At 41.9% G+C, this 25,175-nt stretch overlaps 1 protein-coding gene across 7 annotated transcripts in view; it reads right to left on the bottom strand.

Moving 5' to 3' along the window:
- LOC139766013 (uncharacterized) overlaps positions 1 to 25,175 on the bottom strand; it is a 342,092-nt gene that overhangs the window by 195,972 nt on the left and 120,945 nt on the right. For 4 of the 7 annotated variants that reach the window (XM_071694147.1, XM_071694130.1, XM_071694140.1 and 1 more), the window contains one exon: positions 20,798 to 20,959. In XM_071694147.1, coding sequence (XP_071550248.1) covers positions 20,798 to 20,959 — 162 coding nt within the window. Of the gene's footprint in view, positions 1 to 20,797; positions 20,960 to 21,894; positions 22,247 to 25,175 lie in introns of all 7 variants that reach the window. The other 3 variants (XM_071694102.1, XM_071694122.1, XM_071694112.1) reach the window with 1 other exon arrangement.

Here is a 25,175-nt window from a genome sequence, read left to right as displayed (position 1 = left end):
ATATAGGGTGTCTTTGTCGAGGTGGTGTGCAAAGTAAGAGAGTTGGGGAAAATGATTTGGTAAACAGAGAAGAGGTAATAAAAGCTTTACGGAACATGAAAGCCGGCAAGGCAGCAGGTTTGGATGGTATTGCAGTGGAATTTATTAAAAAAGGGGGTGACTGTATTGTTGACTGGTTGGTAAGGTTATTTAATGTATGTATGACTCATGGTGAGGTGCCTGAGGATTGGAGGAATGCTTGCATACTGCCATTGTACAAAGGCAAAGGGGATAAGAGTGAGTGCTCAAATTACAGAGGTATAAGTTTGTTGAATATTCCTGGTAAATTATATGGGAGGGTATTGATTGAGAGGGTGATGGCATGTACAGATCATCAGATTGGGGAAGAGCAGTGTGGTTTCAGAAGTGGTAGAGGATGTGTGGATCAGGTGTTTGCTTTGAAGAATGTATGTGAGAAATACTTAGAAAAGCAAATGGATTTGCATGTAGCATTTATGGATCTGGAGAAGGCATATGATATAGATGATAGAGATGCTCTGTGGAAGGTATTAAGAATATATGGTGTGGGTGGCAAGTTGTTAGAAGCAGTAAAAAGTTTTTATCGAGGATGTAAGGCATGTGTACGTGTAGGAAGAGAGGAAAGTGATTGGTTCTCAGTGAATGTAGGTTTGCGGCAGGGGTGTGTGATGTCTCCATGGTTGTTTAATTTGTTTATGGATGGGGTTGTTAGGGAGGTGAATGCAAGAGTTTTGGAAAGAGGGGCAAGTATGAAGTCTGTTGGGGATGAGAGAGCTTGGGAAGTGAGTCAGTTGTTGTTCGCTGATGATACAGCGCTGGTGGCTGATTCATGTGAGAAACTGCAGAAGCTGGTGACTGAGTTTGGTAAAGTGTGTGAAAGAAGAAAGTTAAGAGTAAATGTGAATAAGAGCAAGGTTATTAGGTACAGTACGGTTGAGGGTGAAGTCAATTGGGAGGTAAGTTTGAATGGAGAGAAACTGGAGGAAGTAAAGTGTTTTAGATATCTGGGAGTGGATCTGGCAGCGGATGGAACCATGGAAGCGGAAGTGAATCATAGGGTGGGGGAGGGGGCGAAAATCCTGGGGGCCTTGAAGAATGTGTGGAAGTCGAGAACATTATCTCGGAAAGCAAAAATGGGTATGTTTGAAGGAATAGTGGTTCCAACAATGTTGTATGGTTGCGAGGCGTGGGCTCTGGATAGAGTTGTGCGCAGGAGGATGGATGTGCTGGAAATGAGATGCTTGAGGACAATGTGTGGTGTGAGGTGGTTTGATCGAGTAAGCAATGTAAGGGTAAGAGAGATGTGTGGAAATAAAAAGAGCGTGGTTGAGAGAGCAGAAGAGGGTTTTTGAAATGGTTTGGGCACATGGATAGAATGAGTGAGGAAAGATTGACCAAGAGGATATATGTGTCGGAGGTGGAGGGAACGAGGAGAAGAGGGAGACCAAATTGGAGGTGGAAAGATGGAGTGAAAAAGATTTTGTGTGATCGGGGCCTGAACATGCAGGAGGGTGAAAGGAGGGCTAGGAATAGAGTGAATTGGAGCGATGTGGTATACCGGGGTTGACGTGCTGTCAGTGGATTGAATCAGGGCATGTGAAGCGTCTGGGGTAAACCATGGAAAGCTGTGTAGGTATGTATATTTGCGTGTGTGGACGTATGTATATACATGTGTATGGGGGTGGGTTGGGCCATTTCTTTCGTCTGTTTCCTTGCGCTACCTCGCAAACGCGGGAGACAGCGACAAAACAAAAAAAAAAAAAAAAAAATATATATATATATATATATATATATATATATATATATATATATATATATACATATATATATATATATATTATCCCTGGGGATAGGTGATTAAGAATACTTCCCACGTATTCCCTGTGTGTCGTAGAAGGCGACTAAAAGGGAGGGGAGCAGAAGGCTGGAAATCCTCCCCTCTTGTTTTTTTTTTTTTTTTTTTCCCCCAAAGAAGGAACACAGAAGGGGGTCAGATGAGGATATTCCCTCAAAGGCCCAGTCCTCTGTTCTAAACGCTACCTCGCTAATGCGGAAAATGGCGAATAGTATGAAGGAAAGATCTAGCAGCGGATGGAACCATGATAGTGGAAGTGAATCATAGGGTGGGGGAGGGAGCAAAAATTCTGGGAGCCTTGAAGAATGTCTGGAAGTTGAGAACATTATCTCCGAAAGCAAAAATGGCTATGTTTGAAGGAATAGTGGTTCCAACAATGCTGTATGGTTGCGAGGCTTGGGCTATGGATAGAGTTGTGATAGAGTTGCGCGGGAGGGTGGATGTGCTGGAAATGAGATGTTTGAGGACAATATGTGGTGTGAGGTAGTTTGATTGAGTAAATAATGTAAGGATAAGACAGATGTGTGGAAATAAAAAGAGCGTGGTTCAGAGAGCAGAAGAGAGTGTTTTGAAATGGTTTGGGCACATGGTGAGAATGAGTGAGGAAAGATTGACCAAGAAGATATATGTGTCGGAGGTGGAGGGAACAAGGAGAAGTGGGAGACCAAATTGGAGGTGGAAAGATGGAGTGAAAAAGATTTTGAGTGATCGGCGCCTCAACATGCAGGAGGGTGAAAGGCGGGCAAGGAATAGAGTGAATTGGATCAATGTGGTATACCGGGGTCGACGTGCTGTCAATGGATTGAATCAGGGCATGTGAAGCGTCTCGGGTAAACCATGGAAAGTTGTGTGGGGCCTGGATGTGGAAGGGGAGCTGTGGTTTCGGACATTACTGCATGACAGCTAGAGACTGAGTGTGAACGAATGGGGCCTTTGTTGTCTTTTCCTAGTGCTACCTCGCACACATGTTATTCCATGTGTGGCGAGGTGGCGATGGGAATGAATAAAGGCAGACAGTGTGAATTGTGTGCATGTATATATATGTATGTGTCTGTGTGTGTGTATATATATGTGTACATCGAGATGTATGGGTATGTATATTTGCGTGTGTGGACGTGTATGTATATACATGTGTATGGGGGTGGGTTGGGCCATTTCTTTCGTCTGCTTCCTTGCGCTACCTCGCAAACGAGGGAGACAGCGACAAAGCAAAATAATAATAATAATAATATATATAGATACTTACATACATACGTATACTTATGTATATCTCGCTTTTTAAACCAGGTATTCCCAATCACCAGTCCTTTTTCAGCACATAAATCTTCAAGCTCTTCACCATTTACATTTACAACACTGAACACCCCATGTATACCAATTATTCCCTCAACTGCCACATTACTCACCTTTGCATTCAAATCACCCATCACTATAACCCGGTCTCGTGCATCAAAACCACTAACACACTCATTTAGCTGCTCCCAAAACACTTGGCTCTCATGATCTTTCTTCTCATGCCCAGGTGCATATGCACCAATAATCACCCATCTCTCTCCATCAACTTTCAGTTTTACCCATATTAATTGAGAATTTACTTTCTTACATTCTATCACATACTCCCACAACTCCTGTTTCAGGAGTACTGCTACTCCTTCCCTTGCTCTTGTCCTCTCACTAACCCCTGACTTTACTCCCAAGACATTCCCAAACCACTCTTCCCCTTTACCCATGAGCTTCGTTTCACTCAGAGCCAAAACATCCAGGTTCCTTTCCTCAAACATACTACCTATCTCTCCTTTTTTCACATCTTGGTTACATCCACACACATTTAGACACCCCAGTCTGAGCCTTCGAGGAGGATGAGCACTCCCCGCGTGACTCCTTCTTCGTTTCCCATTTTAGAAAGTTAAAAAAAATACAAGGAGGGGAGGATTTCTGGCCCCCCACTCCCGTCCCCTCTAGTCGCCTTCTACGACACGCGAGGAATGCATGGGAAGTATTCTTTCACCCCTATCCCCAGGTTCTCAGTGAATGTAGGTTTGCGGCAGGGGTGTGTGATGTCTCCATGGTTGTTTAATTTGTTTATGGATGGGGTTGTTAGGGAGGTGAATGCAAGAGTTTTGGAAAGAGGGGCAAGTATGAAGTCTGTTGGGGATGAGAGAGCTTGGGAAGTGAGTCAGTTGTTGTTCGCTGATGATACAGCGCTGGTGGCTGATTCATGTGAGAAACTGCAGAAGCTGGTGACTGAGTTTGGTAAAGTGTGTGAAAGAAGAAAGTTAAGAGTAAATGTGAATAAGAGCAAGGTTATTAGATACAGCAGGGTTGAGGGTCAATTCAATTGGGAGGTGAGTTTGAATGGAGAGAAACTGGAGGAAGTGAAGTGTTTTAGATATCTGGGAGTGGATCTGGCAGCGGATGGAACCATGGAAGCGGAAGTGGATCATAGGGTGGGGGAGGGGGCGAAAATTCTGGGAGCCTTGAAGAATGTGTGGAAGTCGAGAACATTATCTCGGAAAGCAAAAATGGGTATGTTTGAAGGAATAGTGGTTCCAACAATGTTGTATGGTTGCGAGGCGTGGACTATGGATAGAGTTGTGCGCAGGAGGATGGATGTGCTGGAAATGAGATGTTTGAGGACAATGTGTGGTGTGAGGTGGTTTGATCGAGTAAGTAACGTAAGGGTAAGAGAGATGTGTGGAAATAAAAAGAGCGTGGTTGAGAGAGCAGAAGAGGGTGTTTTGAAATGGTTTGGTCACATGGAGAGAATGAGTGAGGAAAGATTGACCAAGAGGATATATGTGTCGGAGGTGGAGGGAACGAGGAGAAGAGGGAGACCAAATTGGAGGTGGAAAGATGGAGTGAAAAAGATTTTGAGTGATCGGAGCCTGAACATGCAGGAGGGTGAAAGGAGGGCAAAGAATAGAGTGAATTGGAGCGATGTGGTATACCGGGGTTGACGTGCTGTCAGTGGATTGAATCAAGGCATGTGTATGGGGGTGGGTTGGGCCATTTCTTTCGTCTGTTTCCTTGCGCTACCTCGCGAACGCGGGAGACAGCGACAAAGCAAAAAAAAAAAAAAAAAAAAAAAATATACATATATATATATACATACATATATATACATATATATACATATATATATACATATACATATATATATATATATATATATATATATATATATATATATATATACATACCTCTGTGGAAGGTATTAAGAATATATGGTGTGGTAGGCAAGTTGTTAGAAGCAGTGAAAAGTTTTTATCGAGGATGTAAGGCATGTGTACGTGTAGGAAGAGAGGAAAGTGATTGGTTCTCAGTGAATGTAGGTTTGCGGCAGGGGTGCGTGATGTCTCCATGGTTGTTTAATTTGTTTATGGATGGGGTTGTTAGGGAGGTGAATGCAAGAGTTTTGGAAAGAGGGGCAAGTATGAAGTCTGTTGGGGATGAGAGAGCTTGGGAAGTGAGTCAGTTGTTGTTCGCTGATGATACAGCGCTGGTGGCTGATTCATGTGAGAAACTGCAGAAGCTGGTGACTGAGTTTGGTAAAGTGTGTGAAAGAAGAAAGTTAAGAGTAAATGTGAATAAGAGCAAGGTTATTAGGTACAGTAGGGTTGAGGGTCAATTCAATTGGGAGGTGAGTTTGAATGGAGAGAAACTGGAGGAAGTGAAGTGTTTTAGATATCTGGGAGTGGATCTGGCAGCGGATGGAACCATGGAAGCGGAAGTGGATCATAGGGTGGGGGAGGGGGCGAAAATTCTGGGAGCCTTGAAGAATGTGTGGAAGTCGAGAACATTATCTCGGAAAGCAAAAATGGGTATGTTTGAAGGAATAGTGGTTCCAACAATGTTGTATGGTTGCGAGGCGTGGGCTATGGATAGAGTTGTGCGCAGGAGGATGGATGTGCTGGAAATGAGATGTTTGAGGAAAATGTGTGGTGTGAGGTGGTTTGATCGAGTAAGTAACGTAAGGGTAAGAGAGATGTGTGGAAATAAAAAGAGCGTGGTTGAGAGAGCAGAAGAGGGTGTTTTGAAATGGTTTGGTCACATGGAGAGAATGAGTGAGGAAAGATTGACCAAGAGGATATATGTGTCGGAGGTGGAGGGAACGAGGAGAAGAGGGAGACCAAATTGGAGGTGGAAAGATGGAGTGAAAAAGATTTTGTGTGATCGGGGCCTGAACATGCGGGAGGGTGAAAGGAGGGCAAAGAATAGAGTGAATTGGAGCGATGTGGTATACCGGGGTTGACGTGCTGTCAGTGGATTGAATCAAGGCATGTGTATGGGGGTGGGTTGGGCCATTTCTCTCGTCTGTTTCCTTGCGCTACCTCGCAAACGCGGGAGACAAAAAAAAAAAAAAAAAAAAAAAAAAAAAAAAAAAAAAAAAATAACATAAATATGCACATATACACACACACACATATACATATAGGAGAGATGGCCAGAGAGCATTATTGGATTACGTGTTAATTGACAGGCGCGCGAAAGAGAGACTTTTGGATGTTAATGTGCTGGGGTGATGAGAGGAATGGAAAGAGTTGAAAGAAGGTGAGCAGAGGAGTTGGGGTGGGGATGTGAGCTTGGAATCAGTGTGTTGTTGCTGATTCAGGCATGGTGGGAGTTGGGTGATAGAAACGTGAGGAGTGGTGACTGAGATGGTAAAAGTGTATAGAAGAAAGTAAGAGGCTTAATGTGATTATGCAAGGTTAAAAAGTGACAGTGGGTGGGGATTATAAAATGGGAGGACAGAGGTTGAATGAGAAGGGAAAGTGGAAGAAGGGGCAAAGTGTTTAGATATCTGGGGGAGATCTGGTACATTAACATGGAAACTGAAAAGGATATAGGTAGGGGAAGAGTCGAAAATCAGGGAGCTAAAGGAATTAGTGATAGTCGAGCAACATTCTGGATAAACAAGATGGGTATGTTGAGAAAGTGGTTAATTTTGAAGGTTTGTTGAAGTGTTGTGATATGGAAGATAGGTGTTTTGGCGAGGTGGATTGCAGGAAGGATTAGGGAATGAGGTAAAAGATGTGAGTGTAGAGTTTTGCGAGTAAGATAAACGTCAAGGGAAGAGAGATTTTGAGGGTAATAGAATATGACTGGTTGGAAGGTAGAATGAGTGTATTGACATGGTGGTTGCTCAAGGAGAGAATGAGTGGGAATATTGCCAAGTTTAAGGTCAGGGAGGTGAGGGAGCGCAGAATAAGAGACAAATTGATGTGAAGTGATGTGGGAAAAATTTTTGTGAGGGGTATGATTGAAGGGAGGTGAAAGAGGCAAGATAGGAGGAATTGGAGCGATGTGGTTACGGGTTGATGTGGGTGGGTTTGCAAGATGTATGGGGAGCTTGACAAAAATATGATTCTGTTTCTGCTTCTAAGGACTGGAGAGGGCAAATAAAAAAAAAAGAAAAAAAACTTGAGAAAGTATTAAAAAATAATGTTGATGCAAGTTACTACAACCATAACATATGGTTATGAAGATGTAAGTATGGTTACGTGTAAGAGAAGGATGCAACTGGAGGGATGTCTGATCATTATCTTGTGGAGGCTAAGGTGAAGATTTGTATGGATTTTCAGAAAAGAAGAGTGAATGTTGGGGTGAAGAGGGTGGTGAGAGTAAGTGAGCTTGGGAAGGAGACTTGTGTGAGGAAGTACCAGGAGAGACTGAGTACAGAATGGAAAAAGGTGAGAACAATGGAAGTAAGGGGAGTGGGGGAGGAATGGGATGTATTTAAGGAATCAGTGATGGATTGCTCAAAAGATGCTTGTGTCATGAGAAGAGTGGGAGGTGGGTTGATTAGAAAGGTTAGTGAGTGGTGGGATGAAGAAGTAAGATTATTAGTGAAAGAGAAGAGAGAGGCATTTGGATGATTTTTGCAGGGAAAAAATGCAATTGAGTGGGAGATGTATAAAAGAAAGAGACAGAAGGTCAAGAGAAAGGTGCAAGAGGTGAAAAAGAGGGCAAATGAGAGTTGGGGTGAGAGAGTATCATTAAATTTTAGGGAGAATAAAAAGATGTTCTGGAAGGAGGTAAATAAAGTGCGTAAGACAAGGGAGCAAATGGGAACTTCAGTGTAGGGCGCAAATGGGGAGGTGATAACAAGTAGTGGTGATGTGAGAAGGAGATGGAGTGAGTATTTTGAAGGTTTGTTGAATGTGTTTGATGATAGAGTGGAAGATATAGGGTGTTTTGGTCGAGGTGGTGTGCAAAGTGAGAGGGTTAGGGAAAATGATTTGGTAAACAGAGAAGAGGTAGTAAAAGCTTTGCGGAAGATGAAAGCCGGCAAGGCAGCAGGTTTTGAGGGTATTGCAGTGGAATATTGACTGGTTGGTAAGGTTATCTAATGTATGTATGACTCATGGTGAGGTGCCTCAGGATTGGCAGAATGCGTGCATAGTGCCATTGTACAAAGGCAAAGGGGATAAGAGTGAGTGCTCAAATTACAGAGTTATAAGTTTGTTGAGTATTCCTGGTAAATTATATGGGAGGGTATTGATTGAGAGGATGAAGGCATGTACACAGCATCAGATTGGGGAAGAGCAGTGTGGTTTCAGAAGTGGTAGAGGATGTGTGGATCAGGTGTTTGCTTTGAAGAATGTATGTGAGAAACACTTACAAAAGCAAATGGATTTGTATGTAGCATTTATGGATCTGGAGAAGGCATATGATACAGTTGATAGAGATGCTCTGTGGAAGGTATTAAGAATATATGGTGTGGGAGGCAAGTTGTTAGAAGCAGTGAAAAGTTTTTATCGAAGATGTAAGGTATGTGTACATGTAGGAAGAGAGGAAAGTGATTGGTTCTCAGTGAATGTAGGTTTGCGGCAGGGGTGTGTGATGTCTCCATGGTTGTTTAATTTGTTTATGGATGGGGTTGTTAGGGAGGTGAATGCAAGAGTTTTGGAAAGAGGGGCAAGTATGATGTCTGTTGAGGATGAGAGAGCTTGGGAAGTGAGTCAGTTGTTGTTCGCTGATGATACAGCGCTGGTGGCTGATTCATGTGAGAAACTGCAGAAGCTGGTGACTGAGTTTGGTAAAGTGTGTGAAAGAAGAAAGTTAAGAGTAAATGTGAATAAGAGCAAAGTTATGAGGTACAGTAGGGTTGAGAGTCAAGTAAATTGGGAGGTAAGTTTGAATCGAGAAAAACTGGAGGAAGTAAAGTGTTTTAGATATCTGGGAGTGGATCTGGCAGCGGATGGAACCATGGAAGCGGATGTGGATCATAGGGTGGGTGAGGGGGCGAAAATTCTGGGAGCCTTGAAGAATGTGTGGAAGTCGAGAACATTATCTCAGAAAGCAAAAATGGGTATGTTTGAACCATACAACAATGTTGTATGGTTGCGAGGCGTGGGCTATGGATAGAGTTGTGCACAGGAGGATGGATGTGCTGGAAATGAGATGTTTGAGGACAATGTGTGGTGTAAGGTGGTTTGATCGAGTAAGTAACGTAAGGGTAAGAGAGATGTGTGGAAATAAAAAGAGCGTGGTTGAGAGAGCAGAAGAGGGTGTTTTGAAATGGTTTGGGCACATGCAGAGAATGAGTGAGGAAAGATTGACCAAGAGGATATATGTGTCGGAGGTGGAGGGAACAAGGAGAAGTGGGAGACCAAATTGGAGGTGGAAAGATGGAGTGAAAAAGATTTTGTGTGATCGGGGCCTGAACATGCAGGAGGGTAAAAGGAGGGCAAGGAATAGAGTGAATTGGATCGATGTGGTATACCGGGGTTGACGTGCTGTAAGTGGGTTGAATCAGGGCATGTGAAGCGTCTGGGGTAAACCATGGAAAGCTGTGTAGGTATGTATATTTGCGTGTGTGGACGTACGTATATACATGTGTATGGGGGTGGGTTGGGCCATTTCTTTCGTCTGTTTCCTTGCGCTACCTTGCAAACGCGGGAGACAGTGGCAAAAAAAAAAAAAAAAAAAAAATATAGATAATAATTTAACAAATCATTCTCCCTAACACTCTCAATTTGCACACCACCTTGACCAAAACACCCTATATCTGCCACTCTATCATCAAACACATTCAACAAAACCTTCAAAATACTCACTCCATCTCCTTCTCACATTACTGCTACTTGTAATCACCACCCGATGAGCCCCCTTCACTGAAGTTCCCATATGTTCCCTTGTCTTACACACTTTATTTACCTCCTTCCAAAACATCTTTTTATTCTCCCTAAAATTTAATGATACTCTCTCACCTCAACTCTCATTTGCCCTCTTTTTCACCTCTTGCACCTTTCTCTTGACTTCCTGCCTCTTTCTTTTAACATCTCCCAGTCATTTGCATTTTTTCCCTGGAAAAATCGTTCAAATGCCTCTCTCTTCTCTTTCACTAATAATCTTACTTCTTCATCCCACCACTCACTAACCTTTCTAATCTGTCCACCTCCCACACTTTTCATGCCACAAGCATCTTTTGCGCAAGCCATCACTGCTTCCCTAAATACATCCCATTCCTCCCCCACTCCCCTTACATCCTTTGTTCTCACCTTTTTCCATTCTGTACTCAGTCTCTCCTGTTACTCCCTCACACAAGTCTCCTTCCCAAGCTCACTTACTCTCACCACGCTTTTCACCCCAACATTCTCGCTTCTTTTCTGAAAACCTCTACAAATCTTCACCTTCGCCTCCCCAAGATAATGATCAGACATCCCTCCAGTTGCACCTCTCAGCACATTAACATCCAAAAGTCTCTCTTTTGCACACCTATCAATTAACATGCAATCCAATAACACTCTCTGGCCATCTCTCCTACTTACATATGTACACTTATGTATATCTCTCTTTTTAAACCAGGTATTCCCAATCACCAGTCCTTTTTCAAGCTCTTCACCATTTCCATTTACAACACTGAACAACCCATGTACACCAATTATTCCCTCAACTGCCACATTACTCACCTTTGCACTCAAATCACCCATCACTATAACCCAGTCTCGTGCATCAAAACTACTAACATACTCACTAAGTGTCCCAAAACACTTGCCTCTCATGATCTTTCTTCTCATGCCCAGGTGCATATGCACCATATCACCCATCTCTCTCCATCCACTTTCAGTTCTACCCATATCAATCTAGAGTTTACTTTCTTCCACTCCATCATATACTCCCACCATTCCTGTTTCAGGAGTAGTGCTACTCCTTCCCTTGCTCTTGCCCTTCCACTAACCCCTGACTTTACTCCCAAGACATTCCCAAACCACTCTTCCCCTTTACCCTTGAGCTTCGCTTCACTCAGAGCCAGAACATCCAGGTTCCTTTCCTCAACATACTACCTATCTCTCCTTTTTTCTCATCTTGATTACATCCATACACATTTAGACACCCTAATCTGAGCCTTCAAATAGGACGAGCACTCCCTGCATGACTCCTTCTTCTGCTTCTCCTTTTTGAAAGTTAAAATAGAGAAGAGGTAGTAAAAGCTTTGCGGAAGATGAAAGCCGGCAAGGCAGCGGGTTTGGATGGTAGTGCAGTGGAATTAATTAAAAAAGGGGGTGACTATTGTTGACTGGTTGGTAATGTTATTTAATGTATGTATGACTTATGGTGAGGTGCCTGAGGATTGGCGGAACGCTTGCATAGTGCCATTGTACAAGGCAAAGGGGATAAAAGTGAGTGCTCAAATTACAGAGGTATAAGTTTGTTGATTATTCCTGGGAAATTGTATGGGAGGGTAATGAGAGGGTGAAGGCATGTACAGAGCATCAGATTGGGGAAGAGCAGTGTGGTTTCAGAAGTGGTAGAGGATGTGTGGATCAGGTGTTTGCTTTGACGAATGTATGTGAGAAATACTTACAAAAGCAAATGGATTTGTATGTAGCATTTATGGATCTGGAGAAGGCATATGATACAGTTGATAGAGATGGTTTGTGGAAGGTATTAAGAATATATGGTGTGGGAGGCAAGTTGTTAGAAGCAGTGAAAGTTTTTATCAAGGATGTAAGGCAAGTGTACGTGTACGAAGAGAGGAAAGTGATTGGTTTTCAGTGAATGTAGGTTTGCAGCAGGGGTGTGTGATGTCTCCATGGTTGTTTAATTTGTTTATGGATGGGGTTGTTAGGGAGGTGAATGCAAGAGTTTTGGAGAAAGGGGCAAGTATGCAGTCTGCTGTGGATGAGAGAGCTTGGGAAGTGAGTCAGCTGTTGTTTGCTGATGATACAGTGCGGGTGGCTGATTCATGTGAGAAACTGCAGAAGCTGGTGACTGAGTTTGGTAAAGTGTGTGAAAGAAGAAAGCTGAGAGCAAATGTGAATAAGAGCAAGGTCATTAGGTACAGTAGGGTTGAGGGACAAGTCAATTGGGAGGTAAGTTTGAATGGAGAAAAACTGGAGGAAGTGAAGTGTTATAGATAACTGAGAGTGGATTTGGCAGAGGATGGAACCATGAAAGTAGAAGTGAATCATAGGGTGGGAGAGGGGGCAAAAGTTCTGGGAGCCTTGAAGAATGTGTGGAAGTTGAGAACATTATCTCGGAAGGCAAAAATGGGTATGTTTGAAGGAATAGTAGTTCCAAAAATGTTATTGGTTGCGAGGCGTGAGCTATAGATAGAGTTGTGCAGAGAAGGGTGGATGTGCTAGAAATGAGATGTTTGAGGACAATATGTGGTGTGAGGTGGTTTGATCGAGTAAGTAATAATAGGGTAAGAGAGATGTGTGGTAATAAAAAGAGTGTGGTTGAGAGAGCAGAAGAGGGTGTTTTGAAGTGGTTTGGTCACATGAAGAGAATGAGTGAGGAAAGATTGACCAAGAGGATATATGTGTCAGAGGTGGAGGGAACAAGAAGTGGGAGATGAAATTGGAGGTGGAAAGAAGGAGTGAAAAAGATTTTGAGTGATCGGAGCCTGAACATGCAAGAGGGTGAAAGGCGTTCAAGGAATAGAGTGAACTGGAATGATGTGTTATACCGGGGTCAACGTGCTGTCAATGGATTGAACCAGGGCATTTGAAACATCTGGGGTAAACCATTGAAAGTTCTGTGGGGCCTGGATGTGGAAAGGGAGCTGTGGTTTTCGGTGCATTATTACATGACAGGTAGAGACTGAGTGTGAACGAATGGGGCCTTTGTTGTCTTTTCCTAGCGCTACCTCATGCACATGAGGGGGGAGGGGGTTGTTTTTTCATGTGTGGTGGGGTAGCGATGGGAATGAATAAAGGCAGACAGTATGAATCATGTACATGTGTATATATGTATATGTCTGTGTGTGTATATATACGTATATGTTCAGATGTATAGGTATGTATATTTGTGTTTGTGGACGTGTATGTATATAAATGTGTATGTGGGTGGGTTGGGCCATTCTTTCGTCTGTTTCCTTGCGCTACCTCGCTACACTGACAAGTCAAAATAAATAAAAAAAAATTATAATAATAATAATAATAATATATGCACACATCCTCTACCACTTCTGAAACCACACTGCTCTTCCCTAATCTGATGTTCAGTACATGCCTTCATCCTCTCAATCAATACCCTCCCATATAATTTCCCAAGAATACTCAACAAACTTTTACCTCTGTAATCTGAACAGTCACCTTTATGCCCTTTGCCTTTGTACAATGGCACTATGCATGTATTCCGTCAATCCTCAGGCACTTCACCATGAGCCTTACATACAATGAATATCCACACCAACCAGTCACCAACACAGTCATCCCCTTTTTAAATAAATTCCACTGCAATACTATCCAAACCTGCTGCCTTGCCGTCTCTGTTTATCAAATCATTCTCCCTGACCCTCTCACTTTGCACACCACCTCGACCAAAACACTCTATATCTACCTCTCTATCATCTAACACATTCAACAAACCTTCAAAATACTCACTTCATCTCCTCACATCACCCCTACTTGTTATTACCTCCCCATTTGCCCCCCTTCACCGATGTTCCCATTTGTTCTCTTGTCTTACGCACTTTATTCACCTCCTTCCAAAACATCTTTTCATTCCCCCTAAAATTTAATGATACTCTCTCAACCCAACTCTCATTTGCCCTCTTTTTCACCTCTTGTGCCTTTTCTTGACCTCCTGCCTCATTCATTTATATATCTCCCAATCATTTGCACTACTTCCCTACAAAAATTGTCCAAATGCCACTCTCTTCTCTTTCACTAATAATCTTACTTCATCCCACCACTCACTACCATTTCTAATCAACCCACCTCCCATGCTTCTCATGCCACAAGCATCTTTTGCGTACGCCATCACTGCTTCCTTAAATACATCCCATTCCTCCTCAACTCCCACCTTTTTCCATTCTGCACTCAGTCTCTCCTGGTACTTCCTCACACAAGTCTCCTTCCCAAGCTCACTTACTCTCATTACTCTCTTCACCCCAACATTCTCTCTTCTTTTCTGAAAACCTCTACAAATCTTCACCTTCGCCTCCAAAAGATAATGATCAGACATCCCTCCAATTACACCTCTCAGCACATTAACATCCAAAACTCTCTCTTTAATATGCCTATCAATTAACATGTAATTCAATAATGCTCTCTGGCCATATCTCCTACTTACATACGTATACTTATGTATATCTCTCTTTTTAAACCAGGTATTCCCAATCATCAGTCCTTTTTCTGCACACAAATCTAGAAGCTATTCACCATTTCCATTTACAACACTGAACACCCCATGTACACCAATTATTCCCTTAACTGCCACATTACTTACCTTTGCATTCAAATCACCCATCACTATAACCCGGTCTCATGCATCAAAACAGATAGCACACTCACTCAGCTACTACCAAAACACTTGCCTCTCATGATCTTTCTTATGACCAGGTGCCCACTTTCAGTTTTACCCATATCAATCTAGAGTTTACTTTCCTACAATCTATTACTCCCACAACTACTCTTTCAGGAGTAGTCCTACTCATTCCTTTGCTCTCACCAACCTCTGACTTTACTCCCAAAACATTCCCAGAGCACTTTTCCCCTTAACCCATGAGCTTAATTTCACTCAGACCCAAAACATCAACGTTCCTTTCCTCAAGCATATTACCTATCTCTCCCAGTTTCTCATCTTGGTTACATCCACACATATTTAGACACCCCAATCTGAGCCTTCAAGGAGGGTGAGCACTCCTTGCATGATTCCTTCTTCTGTTTCCCCTTTCAGAAAGTTAAAATACAAGGAAGGGAGGGTTTCTAGCCCCCCGTCCCATCCCCTTAGTTGGCTTCTACAACTTGCGGGGAATGCATGGGAAGTATTCTTTCTCCCCTATCCCCAGGTGTTTGTTTTGGAGAATGTATGTGAGAAATACTTAGAAAAACAAATGGATTTGTATATAGCATATATGGATCTGGAGAAGGTATTAAGAGTATATGGTGTGGGAGGCAAGTTGCTGGAAGCAGTGAAAAGTCTTTATTGAGGATGTAAGGCAAGTGTTTGAGTAGGAAGAGAGGAAAGTGATTGGTTCTCAGTGAATGTAGGTTTGCAGCAGGGGTGCGTGATGTCTCCATGGTTCTTTAATTTGTTTATGGATGGGGTTGTTAGGGAGGTGAATGCAAGAGTTTTTGGAGAGAGGGGCAAGTATGCAGTCTGTTATGGATGAGAGGGTGTAGGAAGTGAGTCAGTTGTTGTTTGCCAATGATACAGCGCTGGTGGCTGATTCGGGTGAGAAACTGCAGAAGTTGGTGACTGAGTTTGGTAAAGTGTGTGAAAGAAGAAACCTGAGAGCAAATGTGAATAAGAGCAAGGTTATTAGGTACAGTAGGGTTGAGGGACAAGTCAATTGGGAGGTAAGGTTGAATAGAGAAAAACTGGGGGAAGTGAAGTGTTTTAGATATCTGGGAGTGGATTTAACAGCGGATGGAACCATGGAAGCGGAAGTGAGTCACAGGGTGGGGGAGGGGGCAAAAGTTCTGGGAGCGTTGAAAAATTTGTGGAAGGCGAGAACATTACCTCAGAAAGCAAGAAGGGTATGATTGAAGGAATAGTGGTTCCAACAATGTCATATGGTTCTGAGTCATGGGCTATAGATTGGGTTGTGCAGAGGAGGGTGGATGTGTTGGAGATGAGATGTTTGAGGACAATATGTGATGTGATGTGGTTTGATCGAGTAGGTAATGAAAGGGTAAGAGAGAGGTGTGGTAATAAAAAGTTTGTGGTTGAGAGAGCAGAAGAGGGTGTATTGAAATGGTTTGGTCACATGGAGAGAATGAGTGAGGAAAGATTGACCAAGAGGATATATGTGTCAGAGGTGGAGGGAACGAGTAGTGGGAGACTAAATTGGAGGTGGAAGGATGGAGTGAAAAAGATTTTTAGAGATCGGGGCCTGAACATACAGGAGGGTGAAAGTCATGCAAGGAATAAAGTGAATTGGAATGATGTGGTACACCAGGGTCGACATGCTGTCAATGGATTGAACCAGGGCATGGAAAGTTCTGTGGGGCCTGGATGTGGAAAGGGAGCTGTGGTTTCAGTGCATTACACATGACAGCTAGAAACTGAATGTGAATGAATGTGGCCTTTGTTGTCTTTTCCTAGCGCTACCTCGCGCACACACAGGGGAACCATTTCATGTGTGGGTGGGTGGCGGGGGGAATGGATGAAGGCAGCAAGTATGAATATGTAAATGTGTATATATGTATATGTCTGTGTATGTATGAATATGTTGAAATGTATAGGTATGTATATGTTCATGTGTGGGTGTTTATGCATATACATGTGTATGTGGGTGGGTTGGGACATTCTTTCGTCTGTTTCCTTGCGCTACCATGCTAACACATGAGACAGCGACAAAGTATAATAATATATATCCCTGGGGATAGGGAAGAAAGAATACTTCCCACAGAGTCCCTTCATGTCATAGAAGGCAAGAAAAGAGAGTGGGGGTGGGAGCCTGGACACTCCCTCTCCTTGTATGTATTTTTTAAAAGGGGAAACAGGAGTCATACGGGGAGTGCTCATCCTCCTCGAAGGCTCTGCTTTGGGGTGTCTTAAATGTGTGTGGATGTAACCAAGATGAGAAAAAAGGAGAGATAGGTAGTATGTTTGAGGAAAGAAACCTGGATGTTTCGGCTCTGAGTGAAACATAGCCCAAGGGTAGAGGGGCAGAATGGTTCTGGAATGTCTTAGGAGAAAATTCAGGGGTTAGTGAGAGGACACGAGCAAAGGAAGGAGTAGCACTCCTCCTGAAGCAGTTGTGGGAATATGTGATTAAGTGTAAGAAAGTTAACTCTAAATTGATCTGAGTAAAACTGAAAGTGGATGGAGAAAGATGGGTGATTACTGGTGCCTATGCACCTGGTCATGAGAAGAATGATCATGAGAGGCAAGTGTTTTGGGAACAGCTGAGTGATGCACAAGACTGGGTTATAGAAAGGTGATTTGAATGCAAAGGTAAGTAATGTAGCAATTGAGGGTACAATTGGTGTACATGGGGTGTTCAGTGTTGTAAATGGAAATGGTGAAGAGCTTGTGTGGATTTGTGTGCTGAAAAAGGACTGGTGATTGGGAATACATGGCTTAAAAAGAGACATGCATAAGTATATGTATGTGAGTGGGTGAGATGGCCAGAAGGATTTATTGGATTATGTGTTGATTGATAGGTAAGTAAAAGAGAGACTTTTGGATGTTAATGTGCTGAGAAGGGCAGCTGAAAGGATGTCTAATCACTATCTTGTGGAGGCAAAGGTGAAGATTTGTAGAGGTTTTCAGAAAAGAAGAGAGATTGGGGTGAAGAGAGTGGTGAGAGTAAGTGAGCTTGGAAAGGAGACTTGTGTGAGGAAGTACCAGGAGAGATTGAGTGCAGAATGGCAAAAGGTGAGAGCAAATGACAAAAGGGGAGTCGGGGAGGAATGGGATGTATTTAAGGAAGCATTGATGGCTTGCGCAAAAGATGCATGTGGCATGAGAAAGGTGGGAGGTGGGGAGATTAGAAATGGTAGTGAATGGTAAGTTGATGAAGTAAAATTGTTAGTGAAAGAGAAATAGTGCAAATGACTGGGAGATGTAAAAAAGAAAGCAGCAAGAGATTAAGAGAAAGGTGCAAGAAGTGAAAAAGAGGGCAAATGAGAGTTGGGGTAAGAAATTATCATTACATTCTAGGGAGAATAAAAAGATGTTTTCGAAGGAGGTATATAAAGTAAAACAAGAGAACAAATGGGAACATCGGTGAAGGGGGCAAATGGGGAGGTAATAACAAGTAGTGATGAAGTGAGAAGATGGAGTGAGTATTTTGAAGGTTTGTTAAATGTGTTTGATGATAAGAGTGGCAGATATAAGGTATTTTGGTCGGGGTGGTGTGTGAAGTGAGAGGGTGAGAGAGAATGGTTTGGTAAACAGACAAGAGGTAGTGAAAGCTTTGCAGAAGATGAAAGCTGGCAAGGCAGCAGGTTTGGATGGTATTGCAGTGGAATTTATCAAAAAAGAGGGTGACTGTGTTGTTGATTGGTTGGTAAAGATATTCAATATATGTATGGATCATGGTGAAGTGCTTGAGGACTGGCAGAATACATGCATAGTGCCACTGTACAATGGCAAAGGGGATAAAGATGAGTGTTCCAATTACAGAGGCATACGTTTGTTGAGAATTCCTGGGAAATTATATGGAAGGGTATCGATTGAGAAGGTAAAGGCATGTACCGAGCATCAGATTGGGGAAGAGCAGTGTGGTTCAGAAGTGGTAGAGGATGTGTGGATCAGGTGTTTGCTTTGAAGAGTGTATGTGGGAAATACTTAGAAAAACCGATGGATTTGTAAGTAGCATTTATGGATCTGGAGAAGGCATATGATAGGGTGGATAGAGATGCTTTGTGGAAGGTTTTAAGTATATGGTGTGAGAGGCAAGTTGCTAGAAGCAGTGAAAAGTTTTTACCAAGGATGTAAGGCATGTGTTCGAGTAGGAAGAGAGGAAAGTGATTGGTTCTCAGTGAATGTCAGTTTGCGGCAGGGGTGCATGATGTCTCCATGGTTGTTAAATTTGTTAATGGATGGGGTGGTTAGGGAGGTGAATGCAAGAGTTTTGGAGGGAGGGGCAAGTATGCAGTCTATTCTGGATGAGAGGGCTTGGGAAGTGAGTCAGTTGTTGTTCGCTGATGATACAGCACTGGTGGCTGATTCGGGTGAGAAACTGCAAAGTTGGTGGCTGAGTTTGGTCAAGTGTCTGAAAGAAGAAAGTTGAGAGTAAATGTGAATAAGAGCAAGGTTATTAGGTACAGTAGGGTTGAGGGACAAGTTAACTGGGAGGTAAGTTTCAACACACCCTCTCCGACTCTCTCAACCACACTCTTTATTACTCCACATCTCTCTTACCCTTTCATTACTTATTCAATCAAACCACCTCACACCACATATTGCCCTCAAACATTTCATTTCCAACACATCCATCCTCCTCCGCAAAACCCTATCTATAGCCTATGCCTTGCAACCACATAACATCGTTGGAATCACTATTCCTAAAAACATACCCATTTTTGCTCTCCATGCATACAAATCTGGCACATTGCATAAGCTCAGCTCATCAAGTGTCTGCTGACTCACACACCTTCATCTATTCCCTGCCATCACTAATGGATAACTGATACACATAAACTTTTCTCTGCGCTGATGGTTCAACATCTATCAAACCAATATCACCATAATCAAAGCCCAAAAGGTTATCTTTAATTTTCTACCATCATGCTATGTGGGGAATTGAGGCACCAGGATTCCTTTCTGGTGGTACCCGTATTTTCTTTTAACATAAGGTTCCCATATTGCAGATATCTACGTTACAGAAATTCACCCCAAAAGAAAATGTAAATAACTACTAGCCAAGACTTGTTTCTTTTTTCTTTATATCAATGACAGGTATAAGGCTTGAGTTTGAATCAGCTGATTGTCCTTGCAGAATAATGGGGTTACATTCATGAAGACCTGTCATTCTAGCAGAACATCATTGTATGAGTAACTGAAACCTATGTTAAGCAAAGTTATGCTCCTAACCAAAAATTTTACCAATCTAATTCTCATGCATGAATTATACCTGAAACAGCTCGCTATAAGCATATCACACTCTATCACAACAAAACTTGGAGTCAGTCTGATTCAAAAACTGTTATCACTTCACTGATAAATCGAATGATATTTAGTAAAGATGCTGATGGTGAGAGCTGTAGTTAAGAGGTGGCAGAGTGGGATGGGGGTGAAGTGAATGGTTTGCTAAGCCTTCCAAACTAATTTTATCCATTTTTGTATGCAATATTTATGTTTGTTGATATATTTGGGCACAATATGACAATCAGGAGCGGGTAGCTGGAAATCCTCCCCTCTCAATCTTTTTAATTTTCCAAAAGAAGGAACAGAGAAGGGGGCCAGGTGAAGATATTCCCTCAAAGGCCCAGTCCTCTGTTCTTAACGCTACCTCGCTACCGCAGGAAATGGCGAATAGTATGAAAGCAAGAAAATGACAATCAGTAACTGGAATATGAAGAGAATCTAATACTATTTTACTCTGATATCATAAATGGAATTATCACCAAAAAACCTTACAATAACTATAAATATTTCAATATCAATTGAGAAGAATAGAAGAAAATAAAACATGAATTTCTTAAAATCTGTAGCTATTGCAAGGCCTTATTTTCACTCTAAGAATCTGTACCCATATTCTGAAAAGTCACAATTGTGGAATGTTGCTATATGAATCATTGTTCTGCAGGATCTCCAATAACTATGGCATAATGAGGAGTTTTTTTTTATACCAGATTTTACAGAAAAAATATCACAGCATCTGTATGATAATGAAAGTCACTGGGAATGTTAGTGACACAAAAAAGCTCCATGACTGCTTTTTCTTTAGGAACACTATGGATAAGTAACTTTATGGATAAACGGTGAGGCAGTAGCAGTCAATGAATGTTCTGATGAGGTGGGGCACAGTTCTGCCTAAGTCTAACAAAGGGAAAATAATAATTTACTAACCTTGTGTGCCCTAAGAGATTTGCCTTCACAGGCTAGGGTAACATCTGTGAAGGACTCTGACTGCAGTAGGCGGTCAAAGGCTCGCAGAAGGTTCGACTGATGGTTGTTCCACTTGAGGCAGTACTGTTGGTTCGCCATTGCGGACGGGGAGTGTGGAGAATCCTGTGGATATAAAGTGCACTTTTGAGTATAATCTTCAAGAGATATCAACACATTTATAAATATGACATATCACACCGTATGAAGTTGAAAAACAAATGAGGATCCCGACAGCATACAGCAGCAAATAAGCAGTGATGGCAAAACATTTCTTGTGTAAATGAAAGATTGTGCTGCACAATAAGCCTTACCATTTTTACCACCACATACTCATCCACCTATCCAATGTCTGGATAACACTTAAAGTAGCAGGAATGAATATAAGCATAGTGTACAAATTTCTATCCATTCATACACTAAATAATAACAGCATGCAAAATACAATAAAAATGAGACAATAATGCTATTTAGTGCATGTAACAATACAATCACAGAAACTACTATATAACCATCTAATTACATTTAAATACAAAATCACTTACAAAAATGGCATATTGGAATTCAAAGCTTATAAACTAGCACTGTTGGTCCTCTTCAGTTTTATCTATAAAAAAAAATCTCTTAAAAGAAAAAAAAAAATCATTGCACTTTTCTTCCAACTTCACAGGGAATCTTGATGGTAACAGAATTATCTTACAATATTCAACTGCCAATTTCAATTTCTACACCATTACTACTTGCAGGGTCTCCACTAAGATGTCTGCATTCAAATGATAAGTGATGTTCTTAAATTTATTCACATATATCATTAAATAAAGCGAAAGTCATCTCTTAATCCAGAAACAACACACAAGGATGCATCTAACAGTGCATTCCTATAACCCTCACAGAAGCAAAAGCTGTAACAACTGCACTTGCACGACTCAGCCTAGTGCTCGGTGATCAAGGAAGCAAGGAAGGGTGTTCCAAGCAATAAAGTGGCGGTAATGTGTCTCAGGAAGCTGGTTTAGCAACTTGCTCATCCCCACAAGTGATTTGGATGTGTGACACTCACTAACCTTACTATCAACAAGAATATTCTCCAGTTTCCATGACGGAGAAAGCTGAGAGGATGAAGCGTCTACATTGGGTAGATGCGAGGGACACTCAGAGGCTATTGGCTGAGGATTGCTACTGCTTGTACTGGCCAATGGGGAGTCCTCCATCCCCTCTATATCAGGTTTTGTGATATGGTAACAAGGAACACACTTCCTCAAGTGTCTCCTCAGCCGGTCAACTTTTGCACTAACTCTTTGCTTACAGTGAACACAAATCACAACGTAATGTTTTTCATCAGTCCATCTTTTGCTAAAGTGGGACCACACGGAATCACTCCGCCTGCCAGCTTTACCCTCTCTGATGCTCATGTTCCTTATATAGAAGAAAAAGAATGAAAAATCTTTAATAACATTCATGATGTTCCTGAAAGGGTAATCTGCTGGAAGATGTAATGAATGCAATGAGCAGCAATTTTCTTAGGATATCTCAAAAAGACAATCAACGATAATGTGAAATAATCATGAAGTTGCACACAACTGTTTATTAGAAACTATACTACCTACCAATAATCATAGATAAATATGACATTTATGTAACACCACACCGGTAAAATACTAATCATAATATTAGTGAAAAATTGGACATAACTTCTTGCCAACCAGAAGTCAGAGGTGAAAATGAGTCTGACCAAAATGAACTTGTAACCCATATGCTATTCTTCAGGAAAAGTAAAGAAACCAGAGGAGAGGAAAATAATAAACACTAACATAAACACACACCTCCATAGTATAATGGTTGGAGTTAAAATCTATAAATCATGCTGGCCCATATTCAAGTCCTGGAAATGAAAGCTGGTTCACAGCCAACCCAGCTGTTCATTACTTTCTTTAACCTTAAACTGCAGTTTATGTCACAGCATATAATGTAGGAACTGAAAGCTATGTCAGTTGACTCCTGGGAAAATATGAATCATGTCAAGAACATTTGACTACATTTCTCACTTGGTACCATATGTCAACTTTTTTTAATACCCACACATATTTCACCCTAGAGCAATCGGTATTCCACCGGAGGCAATGGTGGATGAATTACAAATGTTCAGTGCTATATGTTCAGTCCCCATGTATGAGACTTGAATGTTCTGCTGTGCTCCCCCCCCTCCCCCCTTACACACACACACACACACACATGCACCTCATGATGGGTTTATGTTCCAAGAAACCCATCATAAGTTGAAAATATCATAATTCAAAAATATACTCAATACATTTAATGTTGTACATCTAACCTACTGAACATCATAGATTAGCCTAGCCTACCTTAAACATTCTCAGAACATTTACATTAGCCTACAGTTGGACAAGACAAAATCATCTAACACAAAGCCTATTCTATAATAAAGTCATAAAGTTAAAAATTGTAACGACTCATTGTAAGTCGGGGTCATCAATCGTGAAGTCGAGAAACCATAATTCAAATCATCGTAAGTCATATCAATGTGTCATAGAAGGCGACTAAGGGGAGTGGAAGAGGGGGCTGGAAACCCTCCCCTCGTACTTCAAATTTCTAAAAGGAGAAACAGAAGAAAGAGTCAAGCAGAAAGTGCTCAACCTCCTCAAAGGCTCAGATTTGGGTCTTTGAATGTGTAAAGATTTAACCAAGATGAGAAGAAAGGAGAGACAAGTAGTATGTTTGAGGAAAGAAACCTGGATGTTCTGGCTCTGAGTGAAACAAAGCTCATGGGTAGAAAGGAAGAGTAGCGTGGGGAAAGCCTTAGGAGTAAAGTCGGGTTGGCAAGAAGACGAGAGATAAGGAAGGAGTAGCACTACCCCTGAAGCAGGAGTAATGGGAGTATGTGACTGAGTGTAAGACAGTAAATTCTAGATTGATGGGCAAAACTGAAAGTGGATGGAGAGAGATGGGTGATGGAGAGAGATGGGTGACTGTTGGTGTTTATGCACCTGGTCATGAGAAGAAAGACCATGAGAGGCAAGTATTTTGGGAGCAAATGAGTGAATGCATTGGCAGCTTTCATATATGAGACTGGGTTATGGAGATGGGTGATTTGAATGTGAAGGAGAGTAATGTGGCAGTTGAGGGTATAATTGGTATACATGGGGTGTTCAGTGTTGTAAATGGAAATGGTGAAGAGCTTGTGGATTTGTGCACTGAAAAAAGAATGGTGATAGGGAATACCTGGTTTAAAAAGAGAGATATACATAAGTATACATATATGAGTAGGAGAGATGGTCAAAGGGCATTATTGGATTATGTGTTAACTGATAGGCGAGTAAATGAGAGACTCTTGGATGTTAATGTGCTGAGAAGGGCAGCTGGAGGGATGTCTGATCACTATCTTGTGGAGGTGAAGATGAAGATTTGTAGAGATTTTCAAAAAGAAGAGAGAATGTTGGGGAGAAGAGAGTGGTGAGAGTAAGTGAGCTTGGAAAGGAGACATGTGTGAGGAAGTACCAGGAGAAAGTGTAGAATGGTAAAAGATGAGAGCAAATTATGTGAGGGGAGTAGGTGAGGAATGGAATGTATTTAGGGAAGCAGTGATGGCTTGTGCAAAATATGCATGTGGCATGAAAAAGGTGGGAGATGGGCAGATTAGAAAGGGTAGTGAGTGGTGGGATATGTAAGTAAAGTTGTCAGTGAATGAAAAAAGAGAAGCATTTGGGCAATATTTGCAAGGAAGGAGTGCAAATGACTGGGAGATGTATAAAAGAAATCAAGAGGTCAAGAGCTTTAAAGGGTCAATGAGGGTAAATGAGAGTTGGGGTGAGAGAGTATCATTAAACTTTAGGGAAAATAAAAAGATGCTGTGGAGTGAGGTAAATAATATGTGTAAGATGAGAACAAATGGGAACATCATTAAAGGGGGATAGGGGAAGTAATAACAGGTAGTGATGAAGTGAGAAGATGGAGAGAATATTTTGAAGGTTTCTTAAAAGAGTAGGAAATATAGGGTGCTTAGGTTGGGGTAGTGTGCGAAGTGAGATAGGTCAAGGAGAATGGTTTGGTTAAGAGACAAGAGGTAGTGAAAGCTTTGCGGAAGATGAAATCCAGTAAGGTGACGGGTTTGGATGGTATTGCAGTGGAATTCATTAAGGAAGGGGGTGACTGTGCTGTTGATTGGTTGGTAAGGATATTCAATATGTGTATGTATGGATCATGGTGAAGTGCCCAAGTATTGGTGGAGTGCATGCATAGTGCATTTGTACAAAGGCGAAGGGGATAAAGGCCAGTGTTCAAATTACAGAGGCATAAGTTTGTTGAGTATTCCTGTTAAATTATACGG

This window comes from Panulirus ornatus, chromosome 4 (assembly GCF_036320965.1).
Source record: "Panulirus ornatus isolate Po-2019 chromosome 4, ASM3632096v1, whole genome shotgun sequence".
In the NCBI taxonomy this organism is placed as follows: domain Eukaryota; kingdom Metazoa; phylum Arthropoda; class Malacostraca; order Decapoda; family Palinuridae; genus Panulirus; species Panulirus ornatus.
The sequence above is the reverse complement of the archived record's forward strand: the minus strand, read 5'-3'. Positions and strand labels throughout refer to the sequence as shown.